Source organism: Myzus persicae, unplaced genomic scaffold (assembly GCF_001856785.1).
Source record: "Myzus persicae strain clone G006 unplaced genomic scaffold, MPER_G0061.0, whole genome shotgun sequence".
In the NCBI taxonomy this organism is placed as follows: domain Eukaryota; kingdom Metazoa; phylum Arthropoda; class Insecta; order Hemiptera; family Aphididae; genus Myzus; species Myzus persicae.
Window position 1 is genome coordinate 60,491 of NW_019102226.1, and position 16,993 is coordinate 77,483.

Below are 16,993 nucleotides of genomic sequence, written 5' to 3' on the forward strand. Positions count from 1 at the left end.
TAGTAAACAAGAAATGTAAAAAGATACCGACTTAAATACATTTAACGCAATGTTTAGAAAAATTCAGGATCATCACTATAAATCCTGCTCTGGAAAAACTGGTGAGGAGAATAAGAATTTAGTAATTCGTATCATACGAAATGAACGTTTTAAGATCAATCGTCTATTAAAAGTAGTATTGAATGTTTAAAAAAAAAAATGGGTAAACGGTAGGTATAAGAAGAAAACCTGGGGAAGTTAACTTATTCTTGTGACTAGTTTAAGTTATCAAAAAAAAAAAAACGTCTAGAGCCAAGGCTGTTAATTTTAAATTATAAATTGATTTGAGTGGTCACTCATTCGAGTTACAAATGTTCGGGGAAATAATAAGTTGAGTTAAGTTGAAAGTTACTTTTAAAAACTCTCCTGCACACATTATTTTGTACTCAATGAATAGAAAACGAATTGATTTTTTTTATCCAAGTCTTGGTAAACAATATTAAATCGATAAAGAACACGACGTCCCCATTTTGAGGAAAATATTATAAATTCTTAAAGAGAAAAATTCTCATAATTGTATTCAACCACTCTATAGGCCCTGTGCACCTGTACCTACGTTTTGTTATTTTATGATAATATTTACATAAAAGTACATAATCGTAGGCGAAATTAAATGCAAAAAACGTACAAAGTTATTTATACAAAGACTGTATGTGTAAATTAATAACTTTAATTCTAACAAGACAACTATTTAAGTTATGTTCTAGCATTCTTCTAGTTATCCATGTAATGTTATCAAAAAAAGTAACGCCGTATAACTTTCTAACTAGTTATTTCCCAGATTTGAGTTAGTACATGTAGGTGCGCAATATACCTACATACATTATGTAACTTGTACAATATGTGCTTAAAATATATTATTCATTTAATTTTTGCTACTTAAAATAAATATTATACCTACCTTGCTTTGTTGTTGTAAAAGTGTTCAGTTTATCAATTAATGTCAAGGTGAGAATAATTGAAAAAATTGGTTTTTTTGAGTAAGACATTATTAGAATGCTTTTTAAAGTGACATTTATTTTAGAAAATAGTAAAATACCCAAAATATGCAAATCAACATATTATTGAAAAATATATTATTCACATACAAATATAGATGTCTAAGACAATATCGAAAGTCAATACGAAAAAAGTGTTGGGTGCTTTAACTTTTATTAAATATAGCATGATATAATATAATACGAACGAAATATAATGGAAGGTTAAAGTGAGTGTGAAATTAATGCGAAATGGACTGCAAATATTTTATAAACGATTTCAAGTGCCCGACAAAGAAATCAAATTATTGTAAAAACAATTATGATGAACTACTTCAAATATTGGCAGAGCAGTGTGACCCGAACAAAAAATAAGTGGAATTCGACATATCATATTGACACTCAAATTTGATTGAAAACCTACATTGAACATTATAATATTATTGTCGTGCATTACGCGATGTACAGAGTGAAACAGGGAGTTCTGGAAAATTGAGTACATTTTGTCTCATATCAATATTTTTTAATTTACTCTGTTCCAAAAAATACATTCACTATTGCACTACAAGTAAGATTTAACATTTTTCTTTGTTTTTATTAAAAATAACAAATTTAAATTCTGCATACATTTTTCTTTGAAAATTTCAAAATGGCCATTTGTAAATCTGGGTTTAAGAAAACTTTAAATTTGTAAGAGTAAACTACATGGTTTAAATAAATGTTTTTACAGTTACAATTTTCCTTAAATCCAGGTTTACAAATTGGCTGTCTTAAATGTGCCAAAAAAATATTTTTCTTCGTTTTTACATTTTTTTTCCAGTATAAAAAAAGTGAAATATAAAATGTTATACTATACGTGTAACACAATTGTTTGTAAATTATATTTAAAATAAAAATTTTAATAATGATTTGAACAAAAGTTATTTCATCTGTTGCCAGGACTTCCAGTTACACTCTGTACATCACAAAATGATTGAACGAAAATAAATTAAAATAATAATATACGTGCCTATACTCTGTATAATATTTGATGAAACGAAAATATGGTCTCCGATGAAATATTATGTTGATGAATGATGGATACAAATTATTAATGTACATAATATCAAATAAATATACAGATTCGAATGCAGTTGATTGAAATGTTGTTGTAGTTTTGAATGTATGATTAAAATACGCTAGAGTACAACAAAAAAATTCTTGACATTGTTCATTGGGATTAAAAAACTGCACAATATAGTGTAACATAACACTAGTTTATCGTTGAAAATCAAAAGAAATTTATTTTACGAAATTAATGGAATTTTTAATCAAACATCATTTTTTTTTTTTATTAAAATCTGCAATAATGTTTGTCCACAAAAACAAATGACGCAAAAAAGTGAATTTGCTGTGCATATTATGCAAAGTACAAGATGAGTTGAACATCACTGTGAATCATAGAAATGTATGATCCAAAAGTTGAGTTTCATGTCCAGCAAAACAGAATTCAAAAGTATACACTGAACACCGAGTAATGAGTACGAGCACTGAGTATATAGTAACTGCGTTGTAGTGTGTACCTGCTGCGGTATTTTTGTGGACAAGAGCATGATTTATAAAAAAAAATTTTAATATATACAGGGTTAGGTTAGGTTAGGTTATTTTTATCATCGAATTATAAATATATTCAAATTCTGATTGTTCGACATTTTTAAATACACGTGAAGACCATATTTTCGAATCTTTGAGATTTTTTCGTACCGTTTAAGGATAATCCTGTGATGGACAGACATACACTCCTTTGAAAAATAGTTTGTATCACCACAAGACACTCCTTAAGTAGTCCAAAAAATATCAGAATTTAAAAATATAATCTTTTTTCAAATATATTTATAAAAAATAAAAACAAGTCTTTCGTACGGGTACCACCAAACGGAAAGGTTAGTATATAAAAATGCCTGTCTGTCCAACTTACTGTCTGTTCGTTAGCATGAGATTGAAAACCTACTGATCCTTTTTCAATAAAAGTTATATCAATAGATTCCCTGAGACCGGAAGGTGTTAATAGCTTATTTTTCAACCCGTTTATTCAGTTTAAGAATGGCTCACATATGAATTTGTTTTTCGGCTCACGAAAAAATGAATATTCTTTTTGTAAATTTAAACGGTTGACATTGGTTACATGAAAAACGGATATCTTTTGAAATTCAATGATGCTTGTTTTGCTGAAAATTGTGTCGAAACCTATAGCATAGTTAATAATAACAACATTGTCGGCGGTTCAATCAAATCGTCAGCTTAATTTAGGGAAATTATATTGAAATCGCGTGAAAACGGTTATTATTCGATATTATAATATGTTATTATTAAATCTACACGGCTTAAAAGCTTTATCCCTGTAGACAACGTGTACGCTACATCGGCAACGGTCGATTTCTCTATTAAGGGTTAAGTAGTGGTGACACATGTGTGCGAAATTAGGATAATATTAGATTACCTTAACCCCGGTACTACCCGGCTAATGGTTTCAAGGGAGTTCTCAAAGTATTATAAACAGACGACATTGTAGAATAACACAATACAATATAATAGTTTTCACCCTTCGGATCGATTTCAAAATCAATGTACCGATATCTACGAAATGTTTGCTTTTCAGGCTAGTTTAAGATTTTATAATAATTCTAATAATATTGTGATTGGAATATTTTCCAGAGCCGAAAGTTCTATGCACCGATTTTATTTTTTCAGCTGAGGATCAAAATATTATTTAAATCATTTTTTTTTTTTTGCATTTTTCCGAATCCCATCAAGGATTCCATTTGAGGAAATTATGCAGATTATTTAAGCACAATTTTCGAGTATAAAGACGTGTGCATGCGTTTAAAAATTAATATTTTGAACCAGAAACATCCGAGCTCGAACCATAAACACACTACTAAATAAAACTTTCACAGGGGATTTACATGGAGTAAATGTATTCCGTTTTCCGAAAAATAGTGAGGAGAAAAGCCTAGCGCAGAGCCCACCAGGGAAGTGTCCGTTTTCCCAACAGGCCGGTACGCCCCTGAATAAATGATAATTTCGTCCTTTAAACAAGTTTATAATAAACATAATATATTGGGTGATAAAGTTGTGATTGCGATAGAAACTGTCGTCAATTATTTAGGTTTTATTATTATTTAAAAACATGCAATACTTGTGCAAAAACATATTTTTGAATTTATGTTTATATATTTTTTATCGTGTCGACTTAATATATTATTATATTTTTGATAACGTGTTAAATTATCGTTACGCGTAATATTTATTTTTTACGAAATTTGAAGTTGTTCATTAATCATCGTTGTCAACGAAATCCGTACAGAAATTATTTAAAACGGTAAAAATAATTAAGCATATTATTAATATTGTTTTCAGTTAAATTTATTTCAATTTTAAATGTATGTCGATATGAAATTGAATAATATTTTCAACTTTATTATAAAAATATCTATGTTTGAAAACATTTTAAGTTTAAATTGATATCAAATCGACTTTCGATTAATTGTATATTTTAAACTACAATTCAGTTTTGTTAGCTGGTAATGTTGTGATTTCTAAATAATTTACTATTAAATAGGTTCAATATCATTTTGGAATCTGTGCAAATTGAAATAACTTAATGTGACACACTGAACAATATCATTATCAATAAACTACTATCTTTTCTTTTTCTTTGACAACAACATTGCAACAACATCATAATGTAAGACATGTACCATAATATATATACTATTGTTATATTAATTTTTGTTCATACTTAAAGTAACTTAAGTACTTTTAAATAAGTTTAAATAAAAACTACAAATTACAATACGTAAAGAAATGCTTTTTTTCATATAAATACGTCACTATACTTCTAAAATGATAACACTTAATATTTGATGTAAGAACAATAATCAATATTGTAGTTGTATTTTTAAACAACTATTCAAAACGGCAGGCTCAAAGTCGGACAATTAAATTGTTCGCCTCATAGAAATAAACTCGATAGAATTAAACTAAATCTATGGGTCAGTCACAATCGAACAAAACGTAGTAAACATCGTATTGTATGAGGTCAGCTTGTACGGCAAATCTTCAAACATAAATAAATCTCAGGCAACGATTACACAGCGAGTGCGAGTGATTTTCCAGGCACGATAACTCTTTTTTCATCGACGATAAAGTTATAGAAAATATTATTTTTATAATTTTTATATACACCCATCACTAGGTAAATAACTATATTTTCAAAATCTAGAGTTTTTCCTTTTCCACTGTTGAAGGAGAGTACTGTCGTGATACATAATATGTTTGATCTCCGAGAGCGAACCCTCTCCTCCATTTTCAACTGTAAATTATTCAATGCGTAATTTTTGTGAACATTTTGACATTAAATAATATCAGAATCTAAATTCAACTAACCTGTCGAGTTATTTAACATTGTATACTAAGAAGAATACGTAATGAATGCAATTAAAAATGTGCATAAAATGTTTTTATTTTGACACATTTGTGAATAGCAAAGCAAACTATTCAAAATATTTGGTCATGTTATTGCTAAAATGTTGCTACGCCTGTTCTACGAGAATAGTGACCCTGTCCAGAAAAATCGACCAAATTTGAAATTTTTTCCAAAACAATAATATTTATAGGTATTATGATGTATTGAAAAATAAGACGATTTTAAGATATCAAACACAAATTATTTTATACCCAAAAAATCAGATTTTAATGCAGAGCCTGTAGGAAATCTTCTTATTTCCGATTTCAAGGGGCCTCAGAGTTCATCTTCGCCTTCACAGTTCACATTGCGTACAGCGTTTTAAACATTTCAAAAATGTTGGATGATTTGAAAAACCTGCACCACTAGCAGTAATCATATTATTTTCTTCTTTGTCGTCGCGAATGACGAACCGCGGACACGATAATATCATACCGGGTCGTGGGTAGGCAAGATCGCGTGTGTCGGCCCCCGGTCACGGTGGTTGTGGGATTTTTAATTGGCGCCGGCTGGAAACTTTCGACCACGAGTTTTTCGTCGCCGGAAACTTTTGCCCGGTCGTACATATTTTATATCAATCGATCGCGGCGACGGAGGCGGTGGTAGTGCATAATAAATCGCCGAACTAGGTACACTGACCGACATAATACATTAAATATTATACAGCACGATGGCCGTCGCCATTTTCTTAACCCTGATTCAGTCCAACTGCATTGGTACCACATACAGTTGAATTCAATTTCAAACTTTTAACACCGCACACACCTCCAGGAACATAGCTTAGTGGTAGACGTATAGTTATTGAAATCTGACAAAAACTATCGTTAATGAAGCTTATAACTAGGGCCATGATTTTAATGCAATAAAAAATATCAGGAAATGCAAAAATGACCCCCAAAACTCAAAGAATGCACCATAAAAACGACTTTAAATTTATAAAAATAAAAATAAATAACCAGTGTGATTTTGTTTTTTTTTTAAATAAGTGTAAGAAGTATAATAAGGATGAATTTAAAAAAAAAAAAAAAAGGTGTACAGATAGCTAGATCTCGTTTAGTTTTCACTAGTTTATGTTTTACTTGTTTTACCGTAGACGTTGTCTAGACTCATTATTTTGGTGCGACATTTCAACTACTGCCCGATGATATGATTCGAATTACCAGCAACTACTTCATAATCTGTTTTTGACGATCATTATTTTGTGTAAGAATCTTGTAATCAATTTTGAAATTCATATTTTGTTTAAAAAAACTCTAAAATGCCATAAAAAATGAAGAAAAATTATCTGAAAACCATAAAATTAAAAAAAAAACCAAGATAAACTTCCTTAGTCTCATTGAAAAGCACAGAAAACAAATCTGTGACAGTACGAGCATCGCACAATGAGGTTTGGAAAACATCGCAAAGTGCATCAAAATCAGAACCCCACGGTATAGCTATGCACATTGTACAGAATTAGACATTTTTATTCATTTCGATACCATTTGAATAAGTCTAGGTATTCCTCAAAATGCGGGTAATAATTCGCTTTTTATTTGTTCTAATCAAATGGATCTAATGTTTTGAATTATATTTTTAATTTGCTCAAACACATTTATTATAAAAAAAACATTTTTAAATTTGTCTGCAGTTATTTTTTTATCACTGGACTTTGATGTATGTTTGTATTGATATGTTTGTTGGCCACTAAAAACATACCATTGAACTATTGTTAAACGTCGTTTGAGTCTAATGAACTGAAGAAAATGTGTTTTTTCGATATCACAGATAAGACGAACGGGTCACATACATTTCGAGAGGGTCATTTTGGAAAACCCTAAGTTATCGCTCCTGATTTTCAGATTTTATTGCGTCTGTGACTTAAATTTTACGAACCACATTTTTTCAACATAAAATAATGCTGAAAATGACAGTTACTTTTATTGTAAGCTCGAGAAAAGTTAAATGTGAGTAAATCGACTAAATCAAATTGTATTTTTCCTGCAGATTTTCCAATGAAAAGGAACTGCACAATGGTACGTTGCATTGAGTAGGAAAATAATAATAATAAATTAAGCAGTTTCGAGATAATAATGCAATCTGTATTATTCACAAACATTTTTAACTAGCTACTGAAATTCTTTGTTACTATTTTTTAACTCGATTTATTTTCGTATAATTTCTTTTCATTTAAAAAACTTTACGAGTTGTAGATGATTTACTGCGTCATGCGACATTTCACTTTATTAAAGAACTTTTAATTTTACATAAAGCGAATAAGTACAGTCTAGCGGGGGACGTATTTGTTTTCATTTGAAATTAAACACAAATCAATATTGCAAACCGTTCTTAAGTTTTTCTTTAGAACTTATACTCAGTTACCTGCATTATATATACCTACTGTGGCCTTACATAATTTACAACGACTCGAAACAAGTGTTCTATTGCTTTGAATTGTATTGGATTTTGTGAGTATTTTGTGTAATTATTTTGATGTAATGTGTTTTGAAAAATTCAGTGGATACTGGATACTAATAATTACAAATCGTTTGTTTATAAATCGCACGAATAATTAAAAGCTGTCGAAATTACTCGTTCGGTAGGTTAGGTTACGCTAAACTATATATTATTACTGTAACAATGTTATGGTAAATATTTGCAATTTAAAATTACCAGTGCTTCCTAACTATATTTTTTACAACGACAATCTAATTTAAATTCAAAAAAAAAAAAAAAAAAATACGACACACTTGAAATAATTGATGAATTTTCGAAAAAGCAATAATTATAAACCTAAGTATAAATTGAGAATAAGACTATATTCAAAATTGATTTTCCTATCTGTGGTTTTTACGGTCAAGTCATAAGGTATTATATTTATACTTTGACGACTCGCAATATTTTAATGTGTTTGGTTATCACGGTAATTCATGTCATGCCGATTGAGAACCACTGAGCCCTTGGACCTATAGGCTGTAAGTGTACCCTGTCGAACAATAAAAACTTGCCGTCGATAAATTAGTTTCAACGTCTATGGAGTTCGTTGTTTATGAGAAGAACAGATAATATGTCAAGAAAATGCGTAAAACGAATAAAACTCGTAAAGTCATACAATACATATTATTATAAAATTCGAGCTCGATTGTTTGCCGGTATAGTTTCAACGACAGCAAAAAAAAATTCACGCTCGGAAAAAATTGGAAAATTTTAAAATTTAATTTTTAATCATATTGTAAAGTGCTCAGTCAGAGTACGACGTCTCTTATTGTCTATAGTATACCTGTCACAAGTAAAAAACTTATATTTTTTTTTATCACGATACACGCTGAGGTGCTGCAGCCAAAGAGCGCGAAACAAACGGATTCGGCGTAGACGCTTCGGAAAATGTAATAATGACGTGTCTGCCGTACCCGTGTGTGTAAAACGAAGGTATATATATATTATTTTTTAATAAACTCGTTATGTTCAAACATGGTTTATTAAAAAACAAATACAAAAATACCCACTACCGCATCGGTCGGTTGGTTTTTATCTCGTAAAAATAAAAGAGTTTTCTGCTACAGTAAAATAGATTTCAGGACACATCATACATATATATCGTGTTTACCACACACACACACACCCGAGTGCGCACTCACGCGATGCCAATTTCATCAAACCCTAAGTGATATGTTGACTAGGACTCGGGCTCGACGACTGTATATAATAGTACCTACCCGGTGTCGTGTGCGGCGTGTGGGTTGTACATACCTCCGAGGCGGTGCAAATTAAATGCTCGTGGAAGGCGCGAAGTTCAACAAGTTCGAGATTTCACTCGGCAGAAAAGTCATAGTGGCCTGGGATTCAAACAAACGATTTCGCCGCGATAAAAAATAAATGCTGTAATTCGATCGAAATTTCTGAGCTGCGTTTGGACTTCACCACTGTACCTACCCATATAATATTGATACGATAACGTATTGGAGTGTTAGCCACGTCCACTATGAGCATGGGCTATGCCGAATCTCTCGGATTCTCGGAAATGCGGTTGTGCCGAGAAAAAAAAACATTTTTTACTCGTGACCGCTGGACGGGATAAAAAAAATTTATCACGGTCTGACTTGACTAAAAAGTATTGTCGTTGGGTTAGGTTAGGTTAGGTTTATTTTGATTGGTGTTCGACCAATTCTAAAAACATACCGTACTGTATGCAGATTTATATAAAAAAAATCAAACATTTAAAAACTATATTTTACCAGGTTTAGTAAACCACAAAAACGTGAAAAATTGGATTTGGCATTTTTTAGAAAACACAAAATACATTAATGTTGTGTGCCAAGGTTATTCGACACAGTTTTGATTCACATTTTCAACTATTTTAGTGGAAACATTACAATGTCTTCTCTCCCCACGACATAGCTCTTCGTTGACAAAGATACGGCGATGGTATTATAATTGTTACTAAAGCTGGATACTGTGACTCTCATACTCTTTATTGTTACCAACCGTAAAATATACTTGTCAACCATCGTATTTTACCATCGTAATTTGATGAAAATAATTTATGTTTCGTTTATACTGAAATGATTACTGCTATGGTGCTTATCATAAGTATACAAAACTACAAACGCTCATCGCATGCTGAGTGATTTTAATTAATTGCATCACCAAACGGGTAAACACAGAGCCAAAATGTACTTAGCCATCAAATTATATTATACAACCTTTAGAGCTTTTTTTTCATACTTTTTTAATACACGGAGTCAGTGGAGTGATTTTGTCGAGACTAATTTTTTCATTTGTGTATTTGTTTTTTACAAATACAATTACTACTTGCAAGAGCGGTGTCGAGACCAAATCAAATTTTTTTCATCTATACAAAGATAAAGATAATATAGACCAAATCAATTTTTATTAATATAAGAATAACTAAAATGATCTATGTAAAAAAAAATATGATAATAATTTTTCTTTCAAGCGTTGCTTCTAAAATATAAACTTAGTGAATCCAATAATATATTCATTTGAATTTGTCACTCTTGTAGGTTGCAGGTAATTAAAGAATTTATTCTCAACGAAAAACTATTTTTTGTTTATTTAGAACTCTCGACATTGTAATGACTTTCCACGTTTCAACTTGACGTCCCGCCGTTATTATAATATGGTTTTCACACACCTAATAAAAATAAAAATTAATAATAATATATTGTAATTGATATTACACATGAATACTTATTTCTTAATTAAATATTATGCATTGTAGTTATATTGCAATAAGAGGATATTCAAAATAAATTTTGTAAAATTTTCAAACAGTAATATTAAAACGTAACAGATATTGAAATAATATAATACAGATTATTGTGATAATAATATGTGATAATATACTCGGATGTACCGATTTTGACTATACACTACGCCGTGTTACAATTTATATTATAAAAGTAATTCGATGACAAATGCACAGTATTTCGGAAATAGGAATTCAGAATATTTGTCCCGTTTGATCTAAAATATCATCACTTTTATATAAAACTACTTCATCTGTTGTGAAAAGATTATAATATGGTTTTCGACAATTCACTAGCTTTTATATAATAAATAGATATGACGTAATATTATAATATATTATATTATTTTGAAAATATATTATAAGTATAAATAATAATATCATAGATAACATTATTATGGTCTTGTATTTTTTAGTACGAAAAATAATTAACATTTGACTTCACATATTTTTTAAAGTCAGTTTTCCAATTGAACCAATCGAATCATCACACACAACAAGCGCGAATACAATATTGAAATTAACAATTAAAGTGTAGAATGTTAATTGTACTTAAATATATTAAAGATTAAAAAAAATACATTTTGCATAATGCCCATTAGATTTCAGTTTTTAGTTGCAAAAATAAAACGAACGTTGAAAAAGTAAATTTTATTCAGTTATTTTCATTAAGTTTCTAAATTGATTTACTATAAATCTAACGAAGTAACATTTAGTAATTTCAAATAATTTATCTTATAAGTAATGAATAATTAATTACAACCTTCATGACCAGAATTTTTGAGTAAAAATTAATAAGATAGATTTGGATACTGTTTGACAACTACTATAATTCAGAATTTCAGAATTCGAAGACACTGGAATATTACTTACAAATATTTTACATTTTACTGCCATGAAATAAAAAAAGAAACAAGTCGTCCTATATAAAATAATATGTGCCATTTAATTTTTCAAAATTAACATTTTTCCTTCCACGACGATTTAATAAAAAATACCACTCACGTTGCAGCACTATGTATTCATAATATTATTCACACCCCCCCCACACACACACACACACACACACACACACACACACACACACACACACACACACACACACACACACCTTCTTATATTATTCAAAATACGTAAGACATGAATTTAACGAATCCATTTTTTTACGTCATAATGGATAGTATTACAGTCATTCAAGAGTTGGTTTTGAAATTCGACAAAAATATCGAGAAGATTTTAGAATCGAACGAAAAATGTTCTGAAACTTGATCAAATTGTTTACAATGAGTACAATAAGGTTTGTTTAATTTTGGTTATTGTTTTCCCTTAAATTATACAAATACATATATCCGTTAAAAAAATTGCTTATGAATTATGTATTAAGCATTTCAACCGGAAAGATAACTTATTACAATAATAAACATTGGAACTAATTTATAATTTATTTTTTATTTTTATTACACTTATCATGCTTTTAAATTATTTTGTTTGAGTTAGTGAATTAGACACCTTCTTATATCGTTCAAAATGTGTAAAACATGAATTTGATGAGTCGTTATTTTACGTCCAAACTGATATTATTATCATTCATGATTCGGTTTTAACATCCGACAAAAATATTGGGGCGTCATTGTAAACAAACCCCAAAAAATTGATGTTTTCTGTCAATTGTTTTACAATGAGCACAAGGTTTTTATTAGAAGCACACATTTCTCCATTGATTTTTCTTCAAATCATACAAAAAGTATACATCTATTATAATTTATATCTATGATATATCTTATTACACATTTCAATCAGCAATATAACTTATTACAATATTAATGATTAAATTTATAGTTTATTTTTATTACTCTTATCATACTTTGAAATTATTTTATCTGCTTTGGTAGTAGACATCTATTTTTAAATAATTCAAAACATGAATAATTTAACGAATCTTTTTTTTTAAGCCTCAACCGTTATAACCAGTTGGCCTCGACATTCGGCAAAAATATTTTGGAGTTTTATAGTAGCGGAACAGAAAAAATGTCAAATTCTGTCTGTCAATTTGTTTACAATGAGTACAATTCAATTTATTTCAGGCATGAATGTGTTCGTTGTTCTGTCTACAAGTTATATAGATATACCTATTATAAAATACGTTTATGAATTATGTATTGAGCTTTTCAATCGGCAACATAACTTATTACAATTAAAAATTGGAACAACGTTATAGTTTATTTTTATTACACTTATCATACTTTTAAATTATTTAGTTTGCGCGAGTAGTAGACGACAACACAATGAAATAAAGTATAGAAAAAACAAAATGCACATAAACATAACACTAACATAGTAACATCCGGAAGTATAAAATATGCACTTTTACAACGTATTTGAATCGCTAAATGCAGAAAGGACACATGTCCAAGTTTTAAAATTTTTCAGGAAACACAAAAAACTTAATATATTTGAAAAAAATTGATTTACAAATTGTATGTTATAGAATAATATAGTTTAAGACATGGTATACATGTTTCTACAATCACTTAAAGAAGTATAATTAAACTGTAGGTATCTGAAGGACTTTAAGGTTGTGGACATGTGCCGTTTATGCTTCAAATTACCATTTATATTTCGAAAATAACCGTTTTCTTATAAATAAGTAGCTTTAATATGCATAAAAATTAAAATTACATGATTAAATAATATACGGTAGATTATATACTAATATTGAGTCACAAATATTCGATATCTTTTTAATAATTAGAAATTTAATTATATAAATATCTTATGTTCTACTTTGCCTTGCTTGAGGTGTCTCAGTTTGTAACGAAAATATACAATTCCAAAATGATTGCAATGCTGGCTCTGGAATATACTTCGCTAGTTGCTTCAAATCTTTCATTTTGCTTTCAAGAATTGGTAAGCTTGAAGTATAAACTAGTGTTTTTGGGAGTTGTATGGGCATTGCATTGTTTTTTCTTAATTTGAAATGGTTTGATATTATTCCATCAATAAATTCACTTGCCTTAATTATTCCACATTTTTCCGATACACATTCAAAATAATGGTACTTAGAAATTAAAAATTTGTCTATTGTACGACGTTGTTTCGATGTTTTATTACGGCTTAAACATTCTAACGCGTTAGTATTTTTAATATAAAATTGTGAAAACCACATTTGATAGTCATAAATCATACTTTTATCAACTAGAAACACTGAAAATTTTTCTGGGTTTCTTGATGATTTTAAAATAATTTCTATATAGTCTTCTAAAGTGTATAGACGATCGACTCTGTTAAGTTGTTTTTTTATCAATGCAAAGTCACGATCACACGGCAAAAACGAGTGTCCTCTTTGTGGAAAAAAAACCTGAACTTTTTTGAATTTTTTAATTTCAACTAGAGCCATAATCATTCTAAGTAATGCGTGGTTTTTGTTTTGCCCAGCACAATTGTCACAAAACAAATGCAATTCCTCAACATCATTATCAACAAAACTATTAATATAGTGAACCAAAAAAGAGCATACATCATTTGGCGTTTTTCTTGCTGTTGCCTCATGATAAACATAACAAAATAAATTATTCGTGTTTAAATTATGAATACCAAAAGTATTGACAGATAATTGACGATAATAATATACTTCCTGCACCGGTATTTTAGGTAAGTCAACTACAGCCATAAAATCAAAGCAAAGACCTAACACTTTTTTATTCTGTTGAGAAATCTCTATTGTTTTTTTAATATTATTATAAAATTGTTTGCTTCTATGTTTATGAACTAATAATTCCGCAGCAGCAACTCTTTTTGCAACATCATTTAAATCTTTACTCATTATTTTTGTATTTAATTCTTCGCATTTTGAACAAGCATCTTTGACTGGAGCACCAAAGCTTAATGAAAAATTATTCTTAAAATACTCCCAATAATATTGATATTTTATTTTCGCTTCTAACTCTGGATACTTTTTTATGAACATTGTGTGCATAGTTTTAACATTTAATTTAGGGTCTAAATATTTTTTCAATCGTGTTGTGTAATGAGTATCTTTAGTTGGAAAACTTAGTATATGTTCATGTATTTTTTGACAATACTCATATGGCATAGTATTAGCACTAATATTTTTGCCTCTCATATCAACTGGGGTAATATTATTTTCTAACAAATCGACCAGCCGTCTAATTTTTTTATTAGAAATATTATAAACGTTAATGAAAGCTTTCTTACATACTTGAATACGCTGTCCATCTACTATTAAAAAATACTGAACACTTTTGGATTTCGGTTTTTCTTTTCCTTCTTCTGTTTCTATTCGTTTTCGTTTTCTTGTAATTTCTTTTATTTCTATTGTTCGTTGAAGATGAAGGTCTTGTTCATTTTTAGAATGCAACTCATAAAACATTTTCATTATATCTTCAAGTTTTTTTTGTTGAATGTCTTTGAGACATTTTTTTGAACAACTTTAAATCGAAAATATTAATGTAAAAATATAAAAGCTACTACTTATTAATAGCGAACAAAACCAACTAGATATTATATAATTACCATTCTTTAAGTATTAATGAAGGATCATTCTTTGCAGCAACTATTTTTCCAATCCAGTTTGTATGTTTTTTTCCTTCGATTTTTGCTTGCTTAATAATATTTCTTTTATATTTATCACTGTTAGAAACACCTTTTTTTCTTTTGAGAGGACTAATACACTCGTCGTCTGAACTCATTTTTAAAGTTATACACGTAATGATCGTTTGTACACGACTACGACGTTTCAACCAGTACAATATATTTTATTCACTGATAATCATTTTATTTTATAAGTAGGTATAGCAACGTTTTCACCATTATAATCTTTATTTACTGATAAACAATTGTAAAAAATTAAATTTATAAATAGAACAATATTACATGTCATACAATTAAGTGATTTCACGAGGTTTAGTTCTGAAAATATTACTAAAGTATAATTTTGATGCAAAAAGGTTACATGTCCAGGACATGTGCCTTTTCTGCAATTAACGAAATTTTAAATTATTTTTAACGGGGATCAATTTAATAGGACATGTGTCTTGTCTGCACAAAACCATGTATTTATCAATATTAAATTCGATTATGCAATAAAGTGATTTTTGTAAAATATTGGACATGTGTCCTTTCTGCATTTAGCGATTCATTTATTTTAGTTTTTGTCGCAGTTATTATTTTAAATCATTATATTTTTTACGTTCAAAGATAATGCTATTTTGTTTTATATGATTATATAAAAGTACAATTCATTAAGTGATTTTTTATCTACACAAAATATTATGTACCTATAAACCGTCCCAACATCGAAATCGATTTCTAATATTTTGATTTTTCAGTCGGTGTGATTGGCTATATTTTTTACAATGTTATGTCTTAAGAATTCGAGTACACTGAATAAATAAACTAACCACATATTGGTGATGTCCGGAATGATATGACCCGTCGATAAAAAACCCACGAGTGGTACGCGAAAAACCGTTTGGGAATCTCTGCTATATGCTATTGTACCACTGCTGGTACACAGAAAGCTACAGGTACGCGGAAGGCCAAAAGTCCAAAATGTACCTAAATGATTATATTTTTTTAAACTTCATTTTTAAAGTAACTATAAGTAATTAAAGATAAGTAATTATAACTATGCTATTAGTGGTACACGACTGGTCCACATGATATTAATGTACGCTCGACAGTGGTACGTCGAAAGCAAAACTGTCTGACAATAATCTCCGTCTTTCGTTCCACGATAACATGATTATCCGCTCCTTTTGAATTCGGGCAGCATTTTTTTAAATAATCCTTGGTCTACACCGCTGCAGCAGTGCCTCGTGTCGGATACAACACTCATTGTTTGGGTCGAAAACGTCGCCGAACACGAATTCGTAGAAACAGATATTATGCGTTTTACAAACGCGTCCATTTTTCTCGAAAAGTGTACGGCGGAAGCCATGATGGCCCGCCCTGTACAATGTTATTGTCGTGGTTCACTGCAGTCGCTACCTATAACTTTATTATTATTATTATTGTTATGGAATAATATCTTTCCGAAGGTATAAATACTTATATCATCGGTCGGCGGCGGCGGCGAGACGTCCGCCCAGCAGTTTCGCGGTGGCTTGATATACGAGTTGTGCGGGCGCCAATATATTTTATTTACACACACGCGCGTACACCTAAGTTCAAGGATTCCCGGAAATCCGTATCGGGGGGGGG

The 16,993-nt window shown here is 29.7% G+C and overlaps 1 protein-coding gene across 1 annotated transcript; it reads right to left on the reverse strand.

The window, feature by feature from the left end:
• Positions 1–13,258: 13,258 nt before the first annotated feature.
• On the reverse strand, positions 13,259–15,931 carry LOC111031605. The gene is made up of 2 exons (XM_022311635.1): positions 15,305–15,931; positions 13,259–15,219 (listed from the first exon to the last, which is right to left on the reverse strand). The coding sequence occupies exons 1-2, from the start codon at positions 15,478–15,480 to the stop codon at positions 13,545–13,547; spliced, it is 1,851 nt and encodes a 616-aa protein (XP_022167327.1). The 5' UTR covers positions 15,481–15,931; the 3' UTR covers positions 13,259–13,544.
• Positions 15,932–16,993: the final 1,062 nt, after the last annotated feature.

What these genes read in the sequence shown, in the direction of transcription:
- LOC111031605 (XM_022311635.1), bottom strand. Translation starts at nt 15,480, where the DNA reads ATGAGTTCAGACGACGAGTGTATTAGTCCTCTCAAAAGAAAAAAAGGT. An exon ending in TCATTAATACTTAAAGAATG is followed by an intron (nt 15,220 to 15,304) that starts GTAATTATATAA and finishes TTCGATTTAAAG; the next exon opens with TTGTTCAAAAAAATGTCTCA.